At 41.7% G+C, this 12,605-nt stretch overlaps 1 protein-coding gene across 5 annotated transcripts in view; it reads right to left on the bottom strand.

Moving 5' to 3' along the window:
- MSI1 (musashi RNA binding protein 1) overlaps positions 1-12,605 on the bottom strand; it is a 59,752-nt gene that overhangs the window by 10,663 nt on the left and 36,484 nt on the right. For 2 of the 5 annotated variants that reach the window (XM_068238705.1, XM_068238704.1), the window contains 5 exons: positions 10,471-10,551; positions 10,167-10,223; positions 3,290-3,346; positions 2,440-2,594; positions 147-208 (listed from right to left, as the gene is read on the bottom strand). In XM_068238705.1, the coding sequence (XP_068094806.1) occupies positions 167-208; positions 2,440-2,594; positions 3,290-3,346; positions 10,167-10,223; positions 10,471-10,551 (392 nt within the window). In that variant the 3' untranslated portion in view covers positions 147-166. The remainder of the gene's footprint in view (positions 1-146; positions 209-2,439; positions 2,595-3,289; positions 3,347-10,166; positions 10,224-10,470; positions 10,552-12,605) is intronic. The other 3 variants (XM_068238701.1, XM_068238702.1, XM_068238703.1) reach the window with 3 other exon arrangements.

The following is a 12,605-nucleotide window of genomic DNA, read 5'->3' as shown; positions in this document are numbered from 1 at the left end:
AATAAAATTGATTCATGTTTGTGGCAGTAATATGACAAAATGTGAAAAACTTCAAGGGGGCCGAATACTTTTGAAACCCACTGTAGATAACTTTTTCCAAGGATTTCATTTTTCCATCCATATAGAGATTTTGTGGCCCAGCTTACCTTTTCTGTGACCAATAAATTCAGTGGTATCCATTAGTGAAAGCTGTGGCAATCAGAGGTCCCTGAAAAATAAAAAACCCTTATTAAAAAAAAGTAAACGTTTCAGTCTCCCATACTTGTCAAAAACAGAAGCTCCTCGCAGGATAGAACCTTTGTATAATTCAGGTAATTGTGGAAACTGACAGATGTTCTCCAAGCATTTAACCAGACCAGAACAGGGCCTAATGTACTAAAGCATCTCCAGTAAGGGATCTTATAAGTGATCCAGTAAACCTGGACTTGATTATTTCCAAACAGACTGTCACTCACAATGGAGTCATATCAGATAACAGTCAGGGAAGGCTGAGATGTTTGTGAATGAGTGATGATGACACTGTCTTTGCATACAGCATCCACCGTGGTTTCCTCAAATTAAAGCCAAAACAACCTGAGAATTACCAAATAACAGCAGAGCATTTTAGAAAATCCAGTGCTGGATTAGGTAAGAGACCTCCACTGGAGATGCTTGGAAATCTCTAGAGATACATTGGCAAATTGCACATATGTGCAAATAGGCAGGGCCGGGACAAGGTTCCCCAACACCAGAGGCAGAGACACCACAGTGCGCCCCCGGCACGCGCGCCGCATTCAGTACACACACATACACAGAGTACACACACACACAAACACACAGTACACACACAGGTCACACACACACACAGAGTACACACACACACACACAGTATACACACACACACAAACACACAGTACACATACATACAGTACACACACAGGTCACACACACACACACAGAGTACACACACAGTATACACACACACACAAACACACAGTACACATACACACAGTACACACACAGGTCACACACACACACAGAGTACACACACACACACACAGTATACACACACACACACACACACACACACACACACACACACACAGTACACATACATACAGTACACACACAGGTCACACACACACACAGAGTACACACACACACACACAGTATACACACACACACAAACACACAGTACACACACACAGAGTACAAACAGTACACACACACACAGTATACAGACACAGTATACACACACAGTACACACACACAGTACACACACACACACACACACACACACAGTACACACACACAGAGTATACACAGACACACACAATATAAACACAAAGTACAACCAGTACACACACATACAGTACACACACACACACAGAGTACACACATATAGTACTCTCATTCTCTCTCTCTCCCCCTCTACTCCAATTACCCCTCCATACCTGCTTCATTCAGGCATGCATGTGAAAACAGCTCTTCAGTCATCGGAGGTCTTGGCATTTACAGTGCTATCAGGCACTGTCCCTCCTCCGTCCAGTCCAGGCACAGCTCATCCTTGCAGAAAGTTTTCAGGCAACTCTGTAGGAAGCCGGTGTCACTTCCGTTAGAGCAGAAGCCGGCTCCCTGCTGTTGCCTAGTTACATGATGACACAGCCGTGCCTGTCATCTCTGTGATGATAGTGCGGCTATTATGGAGCAGTGGGGCGCGCTACATAGGCGGCAGACACCGGGGAGATTAGCTCAGTGCCGATGCGCTGAACCAGCAGCAGACGGGTGGCACTGGGCACAAAGCAATATGTGTCAGGAAGGGAATGCGCCCTCAAGTGGCTGCGCTCATAGGCTGCAGCCTGCCCAGCCTCTGCCTCGGCCCTGTAACTAGGCATGGTCCTCTCTAGGAGAACTCACAGAGGAGCATGTGATCATTTTGATCAGCTGATAGATTTGTAAGGCTCTGATTTGCTGTTTGTCATGCGTGAAACCAGGAAGTCATCACAGCAAATCAAAACCTTACCAATATGATCACATGCTTCTCTGTAAGTTCTCCTAGGCAGGGCCATCCTTATGTGTTACTAAACAGTGAATGTGTTTGCCAGGTAATGGAATGCTAAATATATCCTTGAGCATCATACAGTAGTTTTACTGTTGCTTTTTCATGGCTCAGATACAGAAGTCCAGGTCTGCCATATTTGGTAAAATACATGCATAGCTAAAACAGAAAAATATGAAAAATGCCATGGCACCAAAGTCAACAATACATTTGGCATGCAGGACTTTAGATCCAAAAACTCGTTTATGAACTAATGGCTGGGTAATATACAGTAAAATAACCTTCAAAACACAACCGAGCACACTAAAACGTTTAAAGCATAGGGTCAAAGCATTGTAGAAGAATATTTGTCTTTTCATATTTAATGCACCAATATATGATAACAAACTAAATTAACTTACTCCAAGGCTATGTCCGAAGCCAGTGCTAGGTGCCGGACTTGCTGCGCTGATGTAGCTGCTGACTGCCGATTCTTGATTGGCTGCACCGTACAGTTCGGCCATTGGCCCTGGGCTGCTAGTTCCCAGAAAACCTCCTGTGCGGGTTGGAGTGGAGCCTTGTTTACAAAGTAAAAAAGTAAAACAAATCTTACAGAGAGCCCCCTACGCTCAGGCCCTCCTCCCAGGACTCTACACACATCCCACTGGATAAACTGTACTCTATAAGATGTTCTTTTTGTAATAATTCCTGCATTATGTACTATTCTGTATTTACATATTAACCCTATGAGGGTCATCAGGAAAGTAACAGCCATTTTCAATTATTTAAGGAAACATTTTATATATTTTAATTTAGACGGACTGTATTTTCTGATCATTTCTACACATAATCACCTCCTTTATTTACGCATTTATCATATCTTTTTACATGGTTTTTAATCCCTTTGTTGTAGTAGCATCACGCTGCTCATCTATGGGTTGGAGGGATTGAGAAGGGTGGAGGCTTCATGATATTGCTGCTGAACAAACAGTTAAGCGTTCTGCAGTCATGTTACAAGAGGGGCAGGGAGAGAAGAGGTTAACCTTACAGATCTAAGTTAAATTACACAGAAAAAAATACCTTGAATGGCAGATAAAAGAAGATGGCTATTACTTTCTGGGCAACCCTCGCACAATTTTCTAAACCAATTCTTTTAATAAATGAGCTGGGAGCTGAGTAATAACTGCTTATACATGTATAATATTCTTCTTGCTTCCCCAGAGGATCTAAGCTAAGACACCACCCCTAAAAGTCTATAATAAGACTGGTTACCTCTCACCACAGCTGCTGCTGCTGCCGCTACTGGTCCGTATGCGGTCAGTGGAATGGCTGAAAATAAATAGAAAAATGTAAAATTGTATCAGCAAAGCTGGAGTAACCTTCTGAATAGCAACAGCGTCTACATAATGGCATGCAAGAAAATGTCAGGTCACAAACTAGAGGATGCTACTCTCTATGAAGAATAACTAACACAGATGCATGCAATATGCAATAAAATACATATTACCCATACCCAAATACAGATAAAACTTCCTCAAGGTGGACAGGCTTAAGTCTAAATGCTATATCAAATCACTATTATGGTGAGTTCACACGTTGCGCAATGCATTGCACAATAAGTCTGCATGTGAACTCGCTGCCCATGCAATTGTATAGGCATGTTCACATTACTGCATTGTAACAAATCACGTTATCCTGACTTGTGTGAATATGTGCGCATTGCATAGACAATGACCATTCAGTCATTACCGTGTGTCTTATAACTCGCGCAGTGTCCAGTGCAGTGTACACACATTATAATACGGAAGTTACACAACACACAGTGTAAACCCAGCCTTAGATGACTATAAACCATATGCAACCCAGAAACTAATCAAATGAAAACAGGACATCATTGATCAAAAGGCATTTGTGCTATTTGTCTAAGGGAGGGTTTGCGCTTGTAATGTGCAGACAATGTGCACGTCTTTTTCCAGCACATTACATCATGCACATTTTGACACAGCGGCTAATGTCTTTAATTGAGATAATGTGCGCAGTGTGCGTGAACATGCTGCACTGCTGTAAGCTTCTTTTTCACCACATGCCGAAATCACATTAAATGTGAACGTGTCTATTAATTTGTATGGGTTGTCAGATCTAATGCAAATTTGCATGCAAGAAAATGCAAACGATCCTGCTAAGTGTAAACCCCGCCTTACTGATAAACATTGTTAAAAAAAACTGTGTTATAAAACAGGGATGTCCAACCTTTTTCCTTAGACGGCTTTTTGGAAGAGCACATGTTGTTGAGGGCCAGTGAAATCTGTTTCTGTAGACCTGAAACCAAGCTATATCTACAACCAACATCCCATTTTCAAACCCAGCTAGAATGACGAGTTTTACTCACACTAATGTTTCATATTACTGCTGCCAGGCTAGAATGGTTCAGTGCAATAATGCCCGAGTAAACACAGCCACATCATAACAGTTACTGACTACAGCCATGCCCAGGAAGCCCTAGTGACCACATATATGTCAGAGGAGTCTCGCTAATAACCGCTTTATCACAGGATGTTATGACTGAAGACCACGTGTCTGAAACACGTCTTTTTGGATGTGCCAATAAAAGTATCTGGATTTTACCTGGATTTCTTAAAAAATGACATGGCAGATAAAAAGTACAAAAAGACACTTATCAGGTCCCAAAGGGTTGTGCAGCTTGGTGGAGAGTCAGGTCTTGATAAAGCCCTCATGGCGGGGCGAAACGATCGTCGACCAATCCCCCTCCGCACCTCCTGCTGACTCTCCACCAAGCAGCACAAGCCTTTGGGACCTGATAAGTATCTTTTTTTTAAGAAGATGTTGGAATAAAGTGCATATGTTTTTTAAGACACAAGTGAGTTGCTCCTGGATCTCTATTTCTTTGTATTGTGGATTACAAGCTACCTCTATATATCTACCAGATGTTGCACCACTTGGAGGACTGTGTGGTCAGTGACAGGCAGTTACTGGTGTGCACTCACTTTTAACTTTGTGCTACATTTAAGCACAGAGATATGTTCCTGCTGGATCCGCATAACTCTATGGGTTGTCTCTTCCTCTCCTTGTTCCCCCTGGTCCCTGTAATCACTACTTGAAAAATATGACTTTTTGCTAAAGTCAAAATTTCACAGTGAGAGGCAGGATAATACATAGCAGCAAGCCTGCCTCTTCCTGTCTGCTAAGGTGCGTACACATGCACTACAAAAGGCAACAACGGGCCCGCCGGACCCTCCCGCTGGGGGGCCTTTTAGCCGGCAGTAGCACGTGTATACGTGCTGTCGGCGGACTGATAAGGCTGTTTCAAAAGCCAAATATTTCAAGGAGCAATTACTGGGAATGGGTGGGGGGAACAAGAAGAGGAACAGACCACACACAGAGGTTTCAGCATCCAGCATGAACTCTGTGCTTACCTTGGGTAGCTTTGCCTCAGGTCAGGTATACTTTAGCTTATGGACAGCTCCTGGTTTTTGACTGATTGAACATGTAGCAGAGACACAAAGGGAAGCTGGCGGGTGCATCTCTGAAGTGAGGAGGGAATCACACCTTTAATTTATTTGATAAAAAGGGTGGACAACTCTGTTAACTAAATATTTACTAAAGGAACTATGACTCATCCTATAAGATACAGGAATGTGTTACATAACAACACTGGCACCAGCATAATAACTATCTATTTCATGAAAATATAGTTAATAGTGGCAAGCTAGCTAATCCCCGGTCATAAAGTTTAATACTGCTGCCAAAAGTGAGTACTGTCACATGCACATATACTGTACATTCTAACATAAAATCTATACCCTTCTCCTTTAACAAGATTTACATTGTTTTGTTTATTCATTATTTTTGTGTGTGTGTGTGTGTGTGTGTGTGTGTGTGTGTGTGTGTGTGTGTGTGTGTGTGTGTGTGTGTGTGTGTGTGTGTGGTGTGTGTGTGTGTGTGTGTGTGTGTGTGTGTGTGTGTGTGTGTGTGTGTGTGTGTGTGTGTGTGTGTGTGTGTGTGTGTGTGTGTGTGTGTGTGTGTATATAATGCTATGCTTGTCCATTTGAAGGTACAGCAAGGTACATTTTGCTATCTGCACTTGTCTGTGCATGCAACATAGTCAGCTCTGTATGAGTGTGTGGGAGGTTTTATGAAAAAGTTATAGGTTTTAATGGGGGATTTGGATTTGACCTTTAGTGCTTATTGTTACATTTCTGTCCAAAAAATACTAATATTGGGGAGTAGTTTGCTTGTGAGTATTAACCATTTACTCATGTTTATGGGGCTCTCACATTTAGCTGATGTCACCAGAACAAATGAGCAAATTGGGAGGTTTATCCCCAGCTCCTGGTTTGGTGAATTTTGCAATCAATCTCTCTTTGTCTTGGCATCAACTATTATAAAGACAGAAAGTGTCAGGATTTTTTTTTCAAAGGGACATCGACAACAATAACAACCTGGTTCTAGGTCTTCCCTGTTTTAATTAAAGTACACCTGAAGTTAGAGGCATATGGTGGCTGCCATATTTATTTCCTGGTAAACAATACCAGTTGCCTGGCTGTCCTGCTGATCTCTATGGCTGCAGTAGTGTCTGAATCACACACCTGAAACCAGCACAATCTGCATGCTTGTTCAGGGTCTATGGCTAACAGTAAAGGGGAAGATGGTCAGTAGGACAGCCAGGCAACTGGTATTGTTTAAAAGGAAATAAATATGGCAGTCTCCATATTCCTCTCACTTCAGGTGTGCTTTAAACATGCTTTAGCTGTAATTACAATTTAAAGTCCATTTGAAGGAATTAAAAAAAAATACAATCACATATCACTCATAAAAAAAGAGAAATAATAGGGGATAAATGAGAAGGGAAATACCATAATTTAGAGTATAAGGCTGGGTTCACACTGCATCTGTTGTCAGATCGTTTTTTGCAATTGACTGCAATTGGCAAACGGACATGTAGAGGAATCCTATGCTAAGTATAGGAATGGTTCAGACACGTTCAGATGTGTCTGTTGTAGTGACGGAACACGAAATCCTGTCCTGCACAACTTTTCCAGACACTACAAAGATATTTGACATTTTATAGATGGCAGGCTATCTATGGCATGCAGTGGACACCAATGGACAAATGATGGCATAGTAGAGCCTACATTGAATATGCTGTGACTGTCCACCTGTCGGATATGGTGTGATTGTGAAGCCAGCTTAAAGGTGAGTTCACACTATGCACATTGCTGCATGTGAACGCACTGCCCATACAACCACATTATCCTAACGCACTTTCTACAGTGGGTTTCTGAATAATGTGTGGATGACACACGTCACATAGCAATTCTTCTTGCTGTAAAAATAACGTGCATATAGTGTGTGTTGTTTAATGCCTGTATTGATAATAAGTACATTATGCACGGCATGTAGTGTGGAGATTGCCTCATTGCCTCCTGCAGTTCCTTCTGGAAGGGAGCATGGCTCGAGCCACTAGCCCTTATTAATGGAAGGGGGTCAAAGCACAGACCGACACTTACCCCTCATCACCCACTGCAGTCTGGCAGGGCCCATGCCTCAACTATCACTCACCCAACCTTTTGTATTGTAATACTGAGGAGTTGTGGACTGGAGAAAAGCAGGCTATCAAGGTAGATAGGCTCTGAAGAGCCCATTCCCCAGTCATGTGACCACAGGTGTGGCTATCAACACCTTGCCCTGCCTGTAATAAGAAACCATTTCTTAATGTTCTGACTGGGGAGGATGTGGGAAGAATCAATGCATTATTACACTGTGTGTGGGAATAAACTAGACAGAAATTACAGATAAAACTGCAGAGCTGGAGTGATGGCAATGAGGAGTTAATATTTTAAAGGGAACTTAAATTGAGAGGGATATGGATTTTTCCTTTTAAAATAATACCAGTTGCCTGACTCTCCTGCCGATCATGTGTCTCTAATACTTGTAGCCACAGACCCTGAACAAGCATGCAGATCAGGTGCTCTGACTGAAGTCAGACTGGATTAGCTGCATGCTTGTTTCAGGTGTGCGATTCAGCCACTACTGCAGACAGAGATCAGCAGGACTGCCAGCAACTGGTATTGTTTAAAACTGAAGCAGCCATATCCCTCTCAGTTTAGGTTCCCTTTAACAGCAGCACCGAGCAGGTGAATGGGGTCAGGTGTTCAGCTTTTTGTTCACAATGAAAGACTGCCTGTTGTTTAGCTCCTCCCTGACTACTTCATCTGGCTGATGACGGAAGAGGGGGAGGAGTTTGGACAACTCACAGAAAATGGAGTGCAGTTTTGCAAACCCAGCCAGCCAAGTCATAAAAATTGCAAAAATGATTTATGTGTTATGCACAAGCACCACACAATCCATTAAGAAATAGGCCTCAAGTAGGACTTTAAAAACTATTTGCATGACTGCTGTGCTGATCTTAGCTTTAGAAGTTCCCGAGTTACTCACCTACAACAAGCATGCAGTCAGTAAAATCTCATTACCTGATCTAAATGTTTCCTGTGTCAGTGTATTAGAAAATATTACAAGCATACAATCAGTATGGCAGCCAGGGAAATAGTATTTTGTAAATGGAAGCCCTAAACGGTATCCTCTGTGTTTCTTTTATTTTAGTTTTCCTTTACTCACCATCACTAATTCTAGAAACGTTGATGAATTGTTTAGCCAAAGACCACAGAGATAAGTCTGATTTGTGAATTTTGGTAACATCTGAGGTACAGTTATTACTCTGAGCCTCCTTTATATCCCTCTCCCTGTGTGTTATCTCATGTAGAGAACTAAGATGCCAAGACATCAGACGATGTAATGGCAGATCAACCAAGAGACAGATCTCTCTCTGATCGAATCCGATTAGAGAGAGATCTGTTGGCTGTCTATACGCCGCAGGCTAATTCCCGATCAATTTCAGCATGAAATCTCTCGAGAATCGGCCTTGTGATGCCGCATCCGCTGCCCTATGCCCCCAATGTAAAACGTGCTCCCACACCCCTGGTGCAATACATACACGCGCCCCACATGTTTGCCAGTGTATACGCGGGCATGCGTGTAACATCATCACTCGCATGTATGTGGATTGCGGATGAAGTCAGGAGCCAGCGGCGGACACAGGCAGGTAAAGTATACTGGGGAGTGTCACATTTTACATTAGAAGGAACAGCACCAGGGGTTTAGTCGCTCGTCTCGATATCACTCGCTGTTACCACTGCGCACCTTATCAACCATGGTGGCTTGACATCTTGCTGCATATCCAATCAATACATGTGACCAATTTCGGGCTGAAATTAGTCACATCATCGATAGGGCATGCTCTTAGCGGCACAGATTTTCATCTGATTCGATAATAATTGTAGAATCGGATGGTCGATCGGCCACCAAGTTGAAAGATGTATGGCCACCTTAACAGGTTCAAAGCTTGCTCCACAGGTCAAAGGGAAATGAAGGAAATGGCTCCAGAAAGAGTACCAGGCTCACAGAAATGAATTACAGGTTTTGTTTTACCCTGCCCAAATTTGGTAGTGCTACACTTTAAAGTTTACCTGTAGGAAATAAAGTGCTCTAAAAAGATACATACTCAGTAGAGGGAAGCCTCTGAATAATCCATAGGCTTTTTACACTATGCACAGTGGCTCTATGATATTGTGCAGGCCGTCAGTGTGCCTGCACAGTGCGGCTGTGCTTGTTCGTCCTAGCGAGAAGCGGTGGTCTGGAGGAGGACATGAGAAGCCTTGTGAGGATCCAGAGGCTTCCCTCTACTGAGGTAAGTATCTGACATTTTCTTTTTTTTGTAAGCCACAGGTTTGCTTTAAGCATTACAATAATACCTTTTATTAACCTCTTGCAAAACCATAAAATGATTCTACAGCAACAGATAAAGACATTATGTTTAGTTTATGTCTGGCTGATGAGTTTTTTATCAGCAGAGTACAAATTACCCCAACAATGGACAACACTGCCTTTTGGCACTTCCAACATACAAATATAGCATTTTTCACAGAAAACAATAAATCCTTCTCAAGTCCAGGAGAAACAAACCAGAAGCAGTCCCTCCACAATTCCTGCAGAGCCTGGCTGCCACCAGCATCTACTCTGCTCATCCTCTGTTCTCCTCAGTTGTGAGGTGTAGTAAATGAATGGGACTGACCTGTGAGTTCTGGGAGAACGGGGGTGCCCGGGAGTGGGGTTCTCTCTACACGAAATTCTAAAACGAAATGTGAAAGAACTTAGGAGAGGCTAGATGTCCAGCCTAATGATGTGACTGGCAGTGAGTATGGAATACGCTGATAATTACAATCCACTGCCATTAAACCAAATAAATATATGGTATTGCTGAAAAAAAAAACTTATCCCATGAATGGACAGAGAAAGTCCACAAAAGATGCACCCCATCCAGGGAAGAATAGCATGCACACTAAGAACCACTATGTATTGTCACACGACTGAATTACCTGGAAACTGGTAAGTATATCCTGGTGCTATTCCTGTGTAGCTGCGACTGGCATAAGTGGCTGCCTGGAAGCCAGGATATCCTGAAACACACACAACAAGAAAATGCTAAATATCGAAAAACAGGTACTAAAACCAAAGTTACTGAGCACAGTTAAAAAGGTGTAACTGAATATTATATAAAAACGGTACCCAGAAAACAGATAAGCATGAGTTAAATGTACTTCTAGTGAAACTGAAGACAGTATTTGATAAAATGACATACTAGTTCTGAACATAGAATAGAGATTAATACGTATTTGTGATACACTGTGTGGTCATACCTCAAGAAAAGTAAATACCCCAGTTATGTAAGTAATATCTGCACGTTACAGAGCACTCAAAAATATTCTGAGAGTGTAAAAGAAAATACATGAAAGGTCCTTTTCCACTGTATGCGCTTCGATCACAATTTCTGGAGCGTATGTGATTCGCCGATCACAAGGACTGCCGATCACAAGGACTCTTGAGTTTTCAGGCAAATGGGTGAGTACGTATTGTCAGGCCGCTAATCATTTGAGCGAAGAAGCTAGCCGTGAGACAGCTTTCCCTGCACAAAGTAATCTAGGGGAATATAACAAATATATTCCCTTACTGATGACCTAATTCCTCCCACTCTGTACGTAATTCGGGGTCCAGCTATTGTAGGTGCCCAAATTATGATGTTTAAACGGCAGTGCCCAAATCCGGCACTACGCGGGTGCCAAAATTAAATTGGGGTTCTTCTGTAATCTTTTCTGCTCATTTGCACACACCTGAAACAAGCATGCACAGCCAGTGTAGTCATATTTTTGTCACAGTACTTGCTCTGCGTATATGTTCTTGGTGAGAGGCTTTAGATTGAGTGAAAAGACCAGCAAGATAGGCAGGAAATGTGCTTTGTTTACCAAAAAATAAATATAGCAGCCTCCATATCCTTCTCAATAGAGGGTCACTTTAAATGCTGTGGCTCAGAGAGATCAGATAATAATTGCATATAATTGTTACTACTATTGTAACTGATACATATTATGCATATTTTTTTTCCTATTCGATAAAAAAAAAACAAATGGTAGAGAAAAACAAAAGTACAGTAAATTCAGTTATGTTACAAGAGCAGCACATCATTGCTGAGGTAATGCCCTTAAACATTCAGTAACAATTCACCTCGATTTTATCAATCAGCTTTTGGATGCAAAAAGAGTATTAAACATACATTTTCGTGTAATATTGGTGCAATGTAGCAGCACAATGATAAGTAAGCAGTTCAAAGTTAAAATGAACAAGTGTAATAGCCAGTTATGACCAGCAGGTGGAATTTGGTTTGTGCCGAGCAAATAAAAAAGCTGTGTAAAAGTCAAAGTTTTGCCAGATTTAAGAGCTTAAAGTGGACCTCAACTCATGCACAGGACAAAATCAAAACAGAGAGAAATACACCCTGTATGTATTTAGAGTTTAGCCTGTTTACTTCCTCCTCATTTGTGTCTAATCACAAGTTGTAATTTCCCCTATTTCACCTGACTGTCACGGCAGATAAGCTCATTTGAAAGCACAGGAGGTTAACATTATGTCTGCTTCCATGAAAGCAGAAAGTAGAAACAGTGCAGATTTATTTTAGGATTTGTATCAGCTGTAACAAAGAAATGTTTTTCCTTTAAAGGTTATTATGCTGTTGCGTATCTTTTAGAGCAGAGAGGAGGTCTGAGTTCAGGTCTGCTTTAAAACCAGCTTTAGATTTTGTATGATCTGTGTGGTTCTCAGAATTGTAGGTAGGAGTATTGTTGCAATAGCTTATGTGGTTGAAGATCTATAGCTCTGTGCTGCCATTTTTTGGATTGTTGTTAAAATTACCCTTTGGTGGGGGATGCAGTGTTTATTGGTTCTTAAAAATCCCATTGATACCATCGGTTTTCAGTGATTAATAGTGTGCCCACTATTTATGTATATGTAATAAATGTTTTATACAGTTAGTTACTCTGCATGTATTAAAATACAATACAATACAATGATTTACTTTTCCTAATACAGTATATACAGTAGTTGGTTTAGTTTAGTTAGTAAACATTCTAGTTGGATGAGCTTTAATTAAAGGACTACTGTAGTGGGGTGGGGGGAAAAG

The sequence above is a fragment of the Hyperolius riggenbachi genome, chromosome 1, assembly GCF_040937935.1.
Source record: "Hyperolius riggenbachi isolate aHypRig1 chromosome 1, aHypRig1.pri, whole genome shotgun sequence".
In the NCBI taxonomy this organism is placed as follows: Eukaryota; Metazoa; Chordata; class Amphibia; order Anura; family Hyperoliidae; genus Hyperolius; species Hyperolius riggenbachi.
This window is presented reverse-complemented; position numbering and strand designations above follow the sequence as displayed.